The 15851-nt window shown below is 37.4% G+C and overlaps 1 protein-coding gene across 3 annotated transcripts in view; it reads right to left on the reverse strand.

Annotated features, from left to right (window-relative positions):
• Gulp1 (GULP PTB domain containing engulfment adaptor 1) overlaps nucleotides 1–15851 on the reverse strand; it is a 243316-nt gene that overhangs the window by 24332 nt on the left and 203133 nt on the right. For all 3 annotated transcript variants that reach the window (XM_075956217.1, XM_075956219.1, XM_075956218.1), the window contains exons 5-6: nucleotides 10264–10362; nucleotides 2229–2366 (exon numbers count right to left, since the gene is read on the reverse strand). In XM_075956217.1, the coding sequence (XP_075812332.1) occupies nucleotides 2229–2366; nucleotides 10264–10362 (237 nt within the window). The remainder of the gene's footprint in view (nucleotides 1–2228; nucleotides 2367–10263; nucleotides 10363–15851) is intronic.

Genomic DNA, 15851 nt, shown 5'->3' on the forward strand with positions numbered 1-15851 from the left:
CAATTTAAACTACCTGTATTTGACATTTATGTATTTAACTGTGGAAGTTACATTATGGAGAAAATATCAGCAAGTATATTGGAGAGGATAATTTATTATTGATTATTAAAATACCTTTAAAATTCTTAATCTTAAAACACTTATGGAAACAGTCTTCAGAAAGAGGTCTTAGAGACTTAATCTAATTGAGCTTTAAATGACAAGTCTTAAGTCTGGGTTGCTATTGTACAAAGATCATGTGACTTCAGTAGAAATATATTTTTAGATGGTTTATGATAGAATAAAATGCTACAAAAGTAGATGCAAAGCGAAAACTTCTCTGGAAGGTAGAAAGTTTACATTTTCGTTTTCTGTTCTTTCCTTGTTTTGTTTTAAACCATTGCTGTCCTTAGGCAGCAATATAAAATGTACCAGTTCAATGCTGTACTTTCCTCACCTTTGGAGTGCTATTTTGTATACTCCCCAAATGCCACTGTCAAGGCAAATGGCATGCTCTTGAATGGTGTTAGCATGCTCGACTATTCCCTGTCCTTTCGGCATGTGCATTCCTAGTATTTTCGTATAGCTGTGTTCCTCTCCTTCCATGTTTGATATCATTCATTCAAGATACACTAACAGAAAGACAATTCTGATGCCAAACCATATGGGCACTGTACATGCTGCCAAAACTTCCTTGAGAGTCATTGCCACATCCACAGTAACACTGATTAGCTGTACTGTTACCAGTCATGTTCCAGGGACAGTAGTGGTGATCAGTATTGTCATTGTCGTTACTGTCTTACTATTGGGGTGGGCACTTAGTAATACATGCTGATATGTATTAAGAAGTCTAATTAAGAAACCTTTCAGAGGATCCCAAGGAAGCTGCTTTCTATGTTCAAGGCATGGATGAAATAAAATTGAGCTTATTGTTTTGGTGAAAATGTACAAAGACTGTTTTATCTTAAAATAGAAATGATTTTTAGGAATATCAGCTTTAATATTCTCAAACATACAAACAAAGTCATCTGCAAACCACATGTTGAAAAAGCAGAGGAATATGCAACTATGGTTTATTTGTGAAATGGGATAAGTTTCAAAAGTAGTGTGGTCTCCATATAAAGTTCCCTCTTGTCTGTAGAACGTTGCCTTGCAGCGATAAGCATATTTTTCAGATGAGATATTCTGTAATGTTTCCAAATCCCAAGTAGATCTTAGGATGCCACATAAACACCCTATGAACTTGCTTTTTAAGAGCTCTAAAACGTAAAAGATGTGGCTACTTGGGATAAATTTCAACAATGTATTTTCCATCAAGATATAAAATTACTGGGTATCTGTTATCCACCTGATACAAGGAATAGGTATGAAATAAACAGGTATTTTTTTCTCAAAAGGTCTGTAAAATCAAAAATATGAATCACCTAATTTGCTATTTTTGAGAACAAGGCAAAAATAGAGTCTAAATGAGTTTAGCTCTGTTTCCATTTTAATCCAATAGCGCTGTTGAGGTTGGATGGTTTTCCATTGACATATTCAATGTTTGCAATATGCGCTCAGAATTCACATCATAGGTTTCATGGCAGAACTCGGCCTTGGCTATGAAAATGAGCTCACACTCATAAGCAAGACACACGGTTTTCCTTCAGATGTTGGGTGATTCAGGAATTGTTGCATGACTCAGAATTTCCTAAGTGCCCTTACATGCTACGAACTTCAGAATTCATTCATAGTAACCCACCCCCCCCCCCGACACACACACACACGGGGAAGGGGGCTCCACATCACTACTTATGCTAAGTGTTCTGAATAATAAACATCAAGTCAACGTTCAAAGAACTGGGAACATTTTAAGAAGGCATACAGCATTTATTCCTCAGCTGAAGACATGTCTTCACTAAATTCCTCATATTTCAAGAAAACCTGGGCTCACTGTTCCTCTTTGCATCATGAAGACATATGTCAATAACTTTTAAATTAAAATTTAAAATAAACTAAATGACTTTGAGATAAATACAAAGCGATAAAAGTAGCCAAAGAAATTTGCATGCGAGCTTTTGCTAATGAACATGAGCATTTAGTTAGGATAAAATTGTGAAGCCTGTTCTCACGGCAGGATGAATCTATTAGTGGTGCATTAAGCGTTTGCAGGCCTTATTCCTTTCCAAATACTTTGTTAATGCCGGAAACAAGACAATCCCTGGCTTATAAAAGAGAACAAACCACCCTAAAACATCTGGCATACTTACACACTTTTCGCTGTCAAATACATAACACAAATGTTTATTTGACTCGGAATCTTTGCATATGAAAGTGAATATCCTCTTGTCGGTTTTATCATCTGCGCAGAATGATATTCTATGAAGCTGGCAGTTATGTTGGACTTCCTGTGAACAGGAACAGAAACAAACGTAGTTGACTGTATTTTCTCCCACTTTTTGAAATGTCCGCAGCATTAATAAGACACCTCACAGTTCTGAAAGTGCAGCGATAACCTGCCAAGTCTTGGTCTTGGAATTGCACATGCCTGAATTTACACAAATCCGAACATAACGGAGGCAGAACGCCTGACTCATGGTTGGAACAAGACATTCGCTGCAACAGTGCACACACCAGTGCATGCTGGAGAAAGGAGGATTGATCAGTGGCTCGCAGCATTTCTGGGCCACTTTGTAGGATTCTGCGATCCTACAAAGGATCTTTAAAAACCATATTCTTCACACCTTGAACATTTACATAAGAGTATACTTAGCCCCAAAATATTAAAACATTTCAAAAGGTTTATAGAAAAAGAACAAATTATGCAAAATTCTTTGCAATTTGTGCTACTGGTAATAATTAGCACTATAGTCTAGAACAGAACCACCTCTGTACAAGTTTACACAAGGCCCAGTAACAACTCATTCATAGTTCTCTTACTAAATATCGGGTCCATATTGTTATTCACTCATGACTTAGCCTTTTCTGTCGAGGAAGGTCATCCTTGCAACTTTGATAGCATAAGAACTTCAGAATTCATTCATAGTACACACCACACACACATGGGGAAGGGGGCTCATCATCACTGCCTGCAGATGATGGAATTAAGACTTCTCATGGGCAGAAAGACAACTACGGAACCAGACAGATAGAGCAGTAACATGAGAACAGATGCACACACAGAGACCCATATATCACTGAATTATGAAACTCAGTATTATCATCAATATTATCTATTTATCACCATAGTTTTCTGAAACATGTTAGGGTCAGAAAAACATCTTCTGTTTTACTTAATTATAACTGATGAAATAAAATACAATCAATAATCATTCTGTTTTCTATTCTAGCTATACGCATCCTTTATTTCAAAGTGCATTATAACACACAACGTCAGTAAGAACCTCTGGTCATCGCAGTATTTGGTGGACGTGTAAAAGATTAGTGATGGGAGCTATTATACTTGTATCCAAGACTGACTAGATAATTATCTTTCTAATTTTAAACCCCAGAGTGTCTGCTATAAACATTTCCCTCTGTATTTATTACAGTTGATTCAGAAACTCAAAGACTGTCTCAAAGCCAGTAGCAATGATGTCTTATCTTCTTGCATTTTACACTCATGCTTGCTTTGATTTAACCTATCACTCTTATTACTAGTTTGCTTTCCACAGGGCAGGGAACCCTGACTGCTCTTTGGACTGGAGAGGGAGGGGGAGAGGAGTGGGGGGAGGGGGAGAAGGGCGGGAGGAGGGGGAGGGAAAAGGGAGGCTGGGAGGAGGCGGAAACTTTTTTTTCTCAATAAAAAATTAAAAAAAATATTCAGACTGAAAATAAGAACTTAAATGCCATAGATAACAAATGCTAAGAGAATTCATCTGCAGCAATGCATCGCCTGAGGGGCAGCTTAAGGACAGGTCACCAAGCATTTGCTGGATGAGTTAAGTATGAAACACTCTCTTGACGGTTTCCATCAGACCTTTTCTTTATTCTTCGTTTTCATTCTATATTCTTTATTTTCTTGGTGATTTCCATCTCTCATTTGTGATGTTTTTTTCTACCTTCTTCATTCTTGATTTTTTTTCCTTCTAACTCATTTTAACTATATTCTTTCCCTTACAGTTTACATGCCCCAACAAAATATTTCAGGCAATATAAAAATTATACTGCAGTTACAGTATATATTCTGTGTTTCAGTGAATGATTACAATGAACACAAGTAAAAACAGAACGGTCTCCATGTTCTTTACAAGATTAAACATTTTATGTAATACAGGTAAAAAAAAAAACAATTTATCCTAAGAACCTAAATACATTCATACCCAAGCCACTTGTTAAAGATTAGCCATGTAGGTAATCAAGATACTCTTCTCAGTCAGGTCTTTTAATGGCAGGTTGTATTTTTCAGTTACAAAGAAAGGACCAATTACTTTATTCCTTATCTTTAGAGGTAATTTTATAGGAATCTTAAAGGAATCACAAACCTAAACTTTTATACATGAAAAAGAATTAGTCAGCCATGCTTTGAGTCTTTAGTGTGCATACCAACTCATCAACAGTTTCTTATGTCAGGAGATTGAAGTCAGAAATAAGTATAAGGAATTAATAATCATGCTTGGTCATCAATCAGTCCTAGCAAGAAAAGTACATCAATGATTAATAGTTGGGCTGCTTTGTATTTTGACCTCAGTTTTGTGTCCTCGCAAACTTTAGATTGTTTTCTGGGGTCTTTCATCTCAAAGCTATTATTGAAACATCTGCTCTATCCTGAAGGTATTTTAGAGCTTTGTTCCAGCTGATGATGCACACCGAAAGCTGTGACTGTATCTTTCAGCATTAAGATTAAAGGAATTCGAGCTGGCTTTGCTCCTGGGACTCAATTGTTTTTCTTAGTCGTTAACCTAAGCCACAGTCTATATGGCTCCTTAAGAGAAACCCATGTGTGTGACACTTCCTTGTTTTATTTTTTATCACCAAAATTCTATTTAAACTAACATTATTATCATCACTTAGATAGGACAGCTTAGGAAGGGGTCATCTTTATAATAATCCACAGGTAAAAACACCCAGGAGAACGGGATGTTTCCATGAGATAAACACACTACATTATAGACAGTGGTGATCTCACCACACCCATTCACACCATACCAGATACCAGAGAAAGATAGCAGCAGTAAACACGTGAAGGCACAGCAGAAGAAAATCACATTCCATTCCGGGGTCTGTGGTCTCAGTGCCTTGCCTATCAGCCATCAGGGAAGTACCTCCTGGCGGGCTGACTCCTTGGATGTCAAGTGCCACCTGCTGCTCCTTTGACAGGGTCACAATGGCACTTGCCCTAATCTTTAGACCAGCAACAAGTTGTGTATGTCTCGGACTTTTTCCTATATTTTGCCTGATAGTGCAATGATTTTTTTCACATTGACATATATTTTTTGTTTTAATCAAATAACAACCCTGAGCTATACTGCCATCTCTAAATTCTAATAGCTAGTATATACCATTAATATATGACAATGTTTGTGATACATTTCTATCTTATCATTATATGGTTTAGAAAAAAGACTTAATGACTTTATATTAGTATAAATTTTATACTAATTTTATAAATTTTATAATTTATAAAAATATAAATTATATTTATACAGTTCATAAAAGAATGGTTTTATTTTTCTTCTTATTTATAGGATAATCACAACATTTCTATAGCTAGTGCTGGAATGTGTCATTTTTCATCCACTCAGCAAGAAGTATGGAAACAGAAGATATTTGGTTGTAATCATTCCCACATTATCATAATATTTGTTGATATTGGTGTGATGGTTTATGGGAACTATTACCATGAGATAATCCCAGAATCACAACTAAGAAACAGGCCTTTGGTCATATCAGTAGGATATCATATTGATTACATTGTGGAAAGAGCCATGTTAGTGATGGGTGAGACCACCCCTGGACAGAAGAATATCCTAGAATGCATAAAGCAGAGAAGCTATAAACATGTCTTCATAGTTGTTTTCTGTTTGTAGATATAATATCACAGGATGCTTCAACTAAGATTGCCTTGCCTTCCCCTCGAGGCTCTAGTATTTTACCATATTAAAAATAAAATAAAGTAAGGCAGTTACCAAAGTCATCTTCCTAAGAAGACTAGAACTGAGGAAGACTATAACTCCATTCTCTTGGGATGACTTTTCTAATTTGCTTTGCTTTACTTTTTGTTTTAGGTACTAGGGATTGAACTCAGAGCTTCTTGTAGTTAGATATAACTTGTTTTCTGTATAGAGTTAGACAGTCCATCTTGTGATAAAATTCATGGATATTAAATCCAGAACTAATTTTGTGAGATGTGCTAAAAGAGATTTGGGAACACCACCAACAAAACACACAGCGAGGAAACACATATACTTATAATCAACATCTTTTTGTTTGTTTGTTTTGTTTTTTGAGACAGGGTTTCTCTGTGGTTTTGGAGTCTGTCCTGGAACTATCTCTTGTAGACCAGGCTGGTCTCGAACTCACAGAGATCCACCTGCCTCTGCCTCCCGAGTGCTGGGATAATCAATATCTTTGATTACAGCTGAAATTTTCAGATCAGTTTGTGTTTCTCTGAGTCCTCTCTTTCCAGAACCACACACTACACGTAAAGAACAGCTAAGGGGAGTAGAAATGAGAAAAGCATAGGCGCTAACTGCTACAGAGATTGCATTTATTTCAATTTTTACCCATCCAAGTGGGAAAAACATAGTATCTGTAAAAGAAAGACCATTTCTTGACTAATAGTGTATTTTAAAAATCCCATTTTTATTTATAGATAGATACAAACCATTCTTCTGCCCGAAGAGCTCATTCCCAATGTGATAAACTAGAATTGTATCAGAAATGCCTAATGAAATATACAGAAGCTCATTAGTTTGAGACTGTCTGCCTATTTCATTTCTTGCCTAACAAATTTGCAAGCCAAGAGCATGTTAGCAGCCTAACTTTACATATAACAGAGCAACTTCAGCCAATTACATACAGCTGGGTTTTAACCAACCACTGGCAGCCAGCTCATGATACCATATCTAAATAAAGCAGACATCTAGCTGCCGCCAATTAGAAAATCTCCTTACCATATTCTTATTTGGCCTTTAAGGCTTATTGCTCATGCTCGTGAACTATTCTGAGTATTGCCTGACTTATGACATATTATATTGCAGTGGCAAGAATTAAGTGGGGGCGGAGGTTGGGAGCTGGAAGAAACAAAGGGGTTGGGAGAGAAGATCAACTAAAACTAACAATATAGGGAAAGAAACAAAGGAAGAAGGATGACTGGTAAGATAGGCTAAAAGTAAAAAATGTAGAAATAATGAGTTTAAATAGAAGGACCCTGAACAGGTAGATAAAGCTGCGCCTAGGAAACATGTCGTTAAATGAAAATCCCTGTGTCAGGGGTAGGCTAGCTCCTATGAGTGGTTGATTCAGGATTCCCCTGAGAACCCCAAATAAAGAGGTGATCACCACTGTTGTTGGATGTCTAACAGAACTAGATGGATAGACCTTATTGCTGAAAATGTTGTGGTGTCAGCCATAGGACATGGAAAAATCAAGTTGAGCTTTCTTCTTTTTTTTTCCCAACTTGAAACGTTAATCTATTGCAGTTATGTTTGGAACCCATATTGATCACTGCAAAATCATTTGGAATATTTTTTAATTAATTAATTTATTTATTAAAGATTTCTGCCTCCTCCCTGCCACCGCCTCCCATTTCCCTCTCCCTCCCCCAATCAAGTCCCCCTCCCTCATCAGCCCAAAGAGCAGTGAGGGTTCCCTGCCCTGTGGGAAGTCCAAGGACCTCCCACCTCCTTCCAGGTCTAGTAAGGTGAGCATCCAAACTGCCTAGGCTCCCACAAAGCCAGTACGTGCAGTAGGATCAAAACCCCATGCCATTGTTCTTGAGTTCTCAGTATTCCTCATTGTCCACTATGTTCAGCGAGTCCAGTTTTATCCCATGCTTATTCAGACCCAGTCCATCTGGCCTTGGTGAGTTCCCTATAGATCATCCCCATTGTCTCAGTATGTGGGTGCACCCCTCGCGGTCCTGAGTTCCTTGCTTGCGTTCTCTCTCCTTCTGCTCCTGATTTGGACCTTGGGATTTCGGGGGGAAGGGGGAATTCGTGATCAACCTACCCCTGGACCCAGCAATACCACTCTTGGGAATATACCCAAGAGATGCCCTATCATACAACAAAAGTATATGCTCAAATATGTTCATAGCAGCATTGTTTGTAATAGCCAGAACCTGGAAACAACCTAGATGCCCTTCAGTGGAAGAATGGATAAAGAAAGTATGGAATACATACATATTAGAGTACTACTCAGCAGTAAAAAACAATGACTTCTTGAATTTTGCATGCAAATGGACGGAAATAGAAAACACTATCCTGAGTGAGGTAAGTCAGACCCAAAAAGAGGAACATGGGATGTACTCACTCATAATTGGCTTCTAGCCATTAATAAAGGACATTGGGCCTATAATTCGTGATCCTAGAGAAGCTAAATAAGAAGGAGAACCCAAAGAAAAACATATCGTCATCCTCCTGGATATTAACCTTCATCAGGCGATGAAAGGAGACAGAGATCTTCTTATTGGTTTGCCCTCACAGTGTCAGGAGGTGCTGTGCAGGCTGCTAAGGAAGAATTGCTATCCAGTCTTCCACAATTCAATCTTTGCAGGCTATACTATCCACTGGACAGGCAGATGAGCTCATTGGTACAATTGTAGCAAATCTATATTATTGAGACAACCAATTACTTTCTAATTGGATTTGAAGTCTGCACCAGAGGAGAGAATTCCTGTCTGGCATTGTAGTCCTATGGTCAAAGCCTTTAGCCACAGAAGTCCTATAAATCCTAGTAAGGAAATTATAGCTGCTGTTTACTAAATGGACATAATGTATCAACAAATCACCTCCTAAATAACTAAATTTATGCCCACAGATTAATGGCATCCATTTGGACCATGAAAGCTTCCTTTGCACTGCAGTGGTAGCTTCAGGGACTTGTGGTTGCTGAGATGATGAGAATAAGTAATTGCTGAGTACTCCTCTGTAAGTTACACATCTATATTACTTCCTTCAGGACTCAGGGGGCCTCACAGAAGATGAAAGGATGCCAGAGCCATAAGGAAGGGATGGGGAGATGTGGAATTACCGGTTTCTGGGGTATGGCGTGCTTGTTGAATTCAGAACTCGATGCAGCTGTAATTACCTACACAAGACCAGCACAAGCTTGGTCCTAACAGAAATCGTGTGAGTGGTGGCCAAAAGCACACAATTCCAATCACTTCAACAGGCTCTACAGAGAGTCTATGGTGAAGGTAGAGAACTTTCCTTCAGGTGAATAGCATATAATACAGTGAGAAGCCCCTTGCCATGTTCCTGTAGGCACGAGTAAAACTCAATGGGGGAAAAGGAAGATGGAAGTAGTAGGGGCACTGATTGGGGCAAAGAAAGGGAACTGTTGGGAGTAGGAAGCAATCAAGAAAAGGTGATTGCAATAACCAGGATTAAAATATATTGTATACATGTTTGATTTCATTATTATGTTTAATTAATATATGTTGATACAAATATGAAACTTTGTCTTAAAATTAAAAAATTGGAAATAAGGCATTTATATGGGTAATACAACTCATATAAAAGCATTGTATGATCCTTAATTCAATCTGGTGTCCTTTTAAAAAACAAAACAAAGCAAACAAACAAATAAGTAAAACCCAGACATACAAAGAATCTCAAGTATGTGCACATATGAAGATACAGCTGTGCCAGAGGAGAAACTGAGTTTATGGACACATGAATATTAAGATTCTACGTTCACAACTACAAAGGAAACAAATTGCCATTGCTTAATTTATCCAGACGTTGGCATTTTGTTATAGCAATCCTAGAAAACTAATACACATCAATTGAATCCACAGGAAAGGACATTTTAACACGGCACAGCTTTTGTCTTCTTTCATACCCAGCAAACCATACCCTATGTATCTTGCACATAGAGGGATAGAAATCACTAAATACAGGCACTACCAGTATTGAATCTACTTTATATAAGTTATTATATGTGGGGCATAGGCTTCAGGTAGACAATACCAAAATTCCAAAAGTTCTTCCCTTTCTCCAAATTGCTACACATGTTTAAATAAATCGCCAAGCACCAAACATTTAAAGTTGGTAATAAATATTAAATATCCATGAAAATAGATGTAATTGTCACTGATTGAAGAATAGGTCCACATAACTCTCAAAAAACAAGGCTTACCTTTGTTTTGGGTTCAAGAATTTTTACTCCGTAAATTGATATTTGCAATTCAACTTTAGGAATCTTCTGGCCTTCTGATTTCTTGATGTGTCTTGCAAACTATAAATAACAAAAACATTCACAAAATTGTGATTCCATGACTGTGGAATATGAACATAAATGGACATTTGGAGTTTGTGTCTATAACCAACATTCATGAATTCAGGGACTACCCATTACAAAGCATTTTGTAGAAACAGTTTTACTCAGTAACCCTCTCTGTCTGTAACCGTAATTCAGATTCATTTGCAGTGACTTGTATTTTCTGTTTCCTTTGGCTTTTGTTTGTTTGTTTGGCTTTTCTTTTTGAGACAGGCTCTTTTTCTGTTTTCCATGTCAGCCTCGAAATCATTATGCAAATTCAGCCTGCGATCAAATTTATAACAATCCACTGCCTTAGCCTCTCAAGTGTTGTGATTTCAGGTATGAGACACTATGCCTACCTGATTCTAATCATTAAACACCAACAACAACACCCTTCTAAAAAATGCCAAAACCTTGACTTTCATACATTTTACATGCCAGTTAAAGGGCTGAATGTGTACCAACCAGCAAAGAAACCATGTGGGATAGTAAGTACTGATTTCCTCATTTTGAGATCATTTTATTTTAATGTGTTCTCAGAATTTGCTGTTCACCTGCTGTTGAGTGACAGCTACCTAGTTGTGTACATGACCTATCAGTCAAATCAACAAAGATGATACCAACTGATATATCTAAACCAAAGCTGAGAGCTCCAGTCATTTTACCATGAATGACTCCTTTGTAGGGACAGATGTGGTCTAGAATCACAAACACAGCCAGCACCTTGTAGGCACAATGGTTTCTACTTACTTTCATAACTATAGTATCATGTCTTTCTACTCATTTAAATCATATATTCAGGTCTTTGTAAAATACAAAGAATATCATTCTACTCTAACGCAGAGGAAGTTTCTGCCTGTCTCTCCCCAGCTTCTCCAGATTTAGTGGAAGAAAAATCATGAATCCAACTGAATTTTAGTATTAAACAATAGACATGTTTAGAAACTCAATATTAGAATACATACAATTATTTACCTAAGCACATATATATATATATATATATATATATATATATATATATATACAACATATATGTGCTGTTAGAATAAGTATGTCCTGGGCAGTATTTTGTAATTCTTTTTAGTTTAATTGCTATTTACTTGAATCCACGGTTCACCAGGTGTCCCAATTTCTGTTCAACTTCCTATTTTCTTTGGTTTACTGGGTGTTTTGCTTTCTGGTGGCAACCCCTCTGACCCCCCATTTTCTTTCTTAGTTCCTTCCCTTTATATGTCTTTAAAAAAGAAGGAAAGAAAGGAGACTTTTAAAGTAGTAGGATTGCACACCCCACTGCCAGGGCTTCTACAACTCATTTTCAGCATATGGAAAGTCCTTTGAACTTGATTCTAAAGGATCAGATGTGAGGTCGGGCAGAGCTCCAGGGCTCTTGTGTGTCCTATTTATTTGCATTGCGCAATCCATTCTAATCTAGGGCAGATGTGAGCATGCATGGTAGCTGTTCCCGGGGCAGAGTGTTCAAAGCCTTCTTATTTATGTCTTTGCACTGCCACAGAGAGGAGCTCAATTAATGCTTACAGGAGTGCCTTCAAGTGTCTGCCTTCGAATACCAGCCGCTGTTACTTGTTTTGTACCCAATTTGGGTGGCATACTTTTCCAGTCTGCTTTTTTTCCTGTGTTCCTTTGACATAAGCTGCTTCATTATTATTGTTCTTTTGCCTCTAGAAGTCTTACAGTGTGCACATGACACCCAATGTGTGCCAAATACTTCTCGGTCTTTAAGAAACATGTTTTGCTTCCGTGCAGTGCTATTCGGCTCTCCCTCAAAGCATGCATATTAGCTGTCTTTCCCAATTGCAGTATACTTTTGACTTAGTATAATTAAGGTTTCTGTGCACGAAACACTAAAAGTACCAGTGGGTCTGTGTTCTGTACTTATTGAAGGATACCTGAGATAAACCACCCTGTGCTGCTTGCAGGGCCTCGCAGTCACTTCCAAGGGCTTTTCGCCATCTGAAAACAGCCATTCCTGTGACCTCAGACATGAATCCCGTAACCTTGTGTTTTATGAAAATATTGTTACAAAAAGCCAGTAATTTAAAACTTGTAAGTTTAGAAAGGGAAAAATGAATGGAAGTAATGAAGATAGGAAAGAGAGTGTTGATATCACACATGTACACACACACACACACACACACACACACACACACACACACACACACACACACGGAGGAGGGCCGGAGAAAGCAGGAAAGGGATGATGAGACCTAAACAGCTGGTATATGCCCCTCTGGTATCATGTCAAGACCAAGTTAACAGTACTAAAAAAGCCTTGAGTTATCAATCCTCCACCAACCCAAACTGCATTTCCTAATGTCCTTACACACCGCAATCATGATATCGGCTGGGAACAAGCATCATGGAGGATGCACTTGCTCCCTTGCACTCAGACATCTTCCTTTACCATCACACTCCCCATTCGTGTTTCATGTAAATATCAACATTCCCATCAGTTTTGTGACGTGATTGCTGAAAATATATCTGCAAAAGTCTTGCTTCTAGAATTAGACTCACTCTAAGCTTAAATAATTTGATAGTCATGGTCTCTCTGCTTTTTTTCCTAAATTTCAAGCTCACTGCTCACAAAACTTTTCTTCCATCTTAAGTCTCCTTGATTTTCTTACTTGTGGACTTCTTAACTCTGTTCCAAAATTCTTCTAATTCAAGAGTGATGAGAGACAATGCATGACAGATGCTCTCTTATCCTTGGCTATATTCTTTTTCTTACTTATTATTTTAATGTAAATCCTTGAACAGTCTTGTTTGCAAATGTCTTTCAATTTTTTCTCTGAATTCCTTCCTGTGTAGACCTACATAGATCTATCCTTGTAATTTGAACATAGTTATCAATTCCAACAAAAAGGTTCAATGGACATAAAACATAAGCATTTTAAACACCAGTACAATACAGGATCAAGACACAGTCTTTGCTTCCATAAAATGATGAAAAATTGAAATTATAAAGTAAGTTAAACATGTGTTAGTGCTATTTAGAGCTTGTCATGAAAGTTTATAGAACATTGAGTTTTGACGCCCACATTAGATGATTTCCATACATCTCTCAAAGGACATTTTAAAAAGTGAAATCTAATTCTATTACTAAAACTAATAGGATACATGCTAGTGGGAAGGAAAATTAATTTATTTCTTAGACCCTATTATTTGGCAATCCTATGCCGCTTTGTGAATGTGTATTTTTCCTTTATTGAAAAGAGATTCTCATACAATATATTCCTAATTATTATAGTTCCACTTCCTCTACTTTTCCCAGTTCCTTCCCACCTCTCTGCCACTCCAAATTCACTCCCTCTCTCTCAGTCTCTAGTTAGAAACAAACAGGTTAGTCAGAGGTAATAACTAAATACGACATAATAAAAGATAGTACAAACAAGTAAGAGCTGTCATATTGAAGTTGGGCACAGTCACCCAGTAGGAGGAATAGAGTCTTAAGAGCAAGCACAAGAATCCAAGACCAACTAGGTCTCACTGCAAGGAATCCCATAAAAATACTAAGCTAATAGCTATAATATATACACAGAGGATCTGGTGCAGACCCATGTAGACCCTGTGCATGCTACTTCAGTCTCTCTGAACTCATGCATCCCTTGTTTAGGTGATTCAGAGGGTCTTGTTCTCCTGGTGTCCTCCATCCCCTCCTGTTCTTACAATATTTCCATGTCCTCTTCAATGGGATTCCCTGAAATCTGAGGGGAGGGATTTGATGGACAATTCCAGGTGATTCTTCTCACACTTTCTCCTTCCACCCAACCTGATCCCCAACTCCTGTTCCCACCTACCCCCAGGTTGATCATAAAATCTATTCTATTTCCTCCTCCCAAGGAGATCCCTGCATCCTTCAGACCCTTCCTCTTTTCCTAACCTCTCTGGACCTATGGATTGTAGCTTGGTTATCATTTGTTTTATGGCTAATATCCATTCATAAGCGAATAAGTACCATATCTGTCTTTCTGGGTCTGGGTTACCTACTTAGGATGATTTCTCTACTAGTTCTATCCATTTTCATATGAATTTCATTGAGTCATTTTTAAATACAGGTAAATAATACTTCATTGTATAAATGTGCCACATTTCTTGAGTTGAGGAATGTCTATGTTGTTTTTAGCTTCTGACTACCATGACTATGCTACAATGAACATGGCTGAGCAAAGGTCACTATGGTAGGATACATCATTTTTTGACTATATGCCTAAGAGTGGATCTTGAGGTAGATCCACTCCCAACTTTTTAAGTATTTGATTGCCATAGCGGCTGTACAAGTGTGCAATCTCATCAGCAATGGAGTGTTCCCTTTATTCCATATCCTCCTGAGCATGAGCTTTCACTTCTATTATTGATCTTATCTGGTGTAAGATAGAATCTCAAAGTAATTTTGATTTGCATTTCTCTAATGGATAAGAATATTGGACATTTCTTTAAATGTTTCTCAGCCATCTGAAATTCCTCTACTGAGAATTCTCTGTTTAGATCTGTATCATGTTTTAAAATTGGGTTATTTGGCTTCTTGATCTCTCTATTGGATGTGTAGTTGGTAAAAAATACTTTCCCACTCTGCAGGCTACCAGTTAGCCTGATTGACAGTGCCTCTTGTCTTACAGAAGCTTTTCAGCTTCATGAGGTCCCATTTAATAATTGCTGATCTTAGTGCCTATACTATCAGTATTCTGTTCAGAAAGTCATCTATGTGGCAAAAGTGTTCTGGCTATTTTCCACTTTCTCTTCTTTCAGGTTCAGTGTATATGATTTTATGTTGAGGTCTTTGATCCACTTGAAGTTGTGCAGAGTGATAAATATGGATTTGCATTCTCTACATGCAGACATCCAGTTTGACCAGCACCATTTGTTGAAGATGCTGTCTTTTTCGTTGTGTATTTCTGGCTTTTTTAAAAAAATCCAAATTCAAGTGTCCATAGGCATGAGGATTTATTTCTGGGTCTTCAATTTGATTCCATTAATCAATGTATCTGTTTTTATGCCAAATACCATGCACTTTAAACATTAATATAGCTCTGTAGTATAGCTTGAAATCTGGGATGGTGATACCTCCAGAAATTCTTTGATTTTACAGCATCGTTTTAACTATCCTGTTTTTGTTTTGTTTTATTTTTTTTGTTTTTACATAAAGTTTAGTATTGTTCTTTCAAAGTCTGTAAAGAATTGTGTTGGAATTTTGATAGGGATTGCACTGAATCTGTAGATTGCTTTTGGTAGGATGGCCATTTTTATACTGTTAATCTCACTGATCCATGAACATGGGAGATCTTTCCATCTTCTGATATCTTCTTCAAACTCTTCAAAGATTTGAAGTTTTCATCATATACATCAGTCACTTGCTTAGAGTTATTTATATAATTTGAAGCTATTATGAAAAGTGTTGTTGGCATGAAATCTTTATCAGTCTAGCTACTGATTTGTTTGTTTATATATAA

This window comes from Microtus pennsylvanicus, chromosome 22 (assembly GCF_037038515.1).
Source record: "Microtus pennsylvanicus isolate mMicPen1 chromosome 22, mMicPen1.hap1, whole genome shotgun sequence".
NCBI lineage: Eukaryota > Metazoa > Chordata > Mammalia > Rodentia > Cricetidae > Microtus > Microtus pennsylvanicus.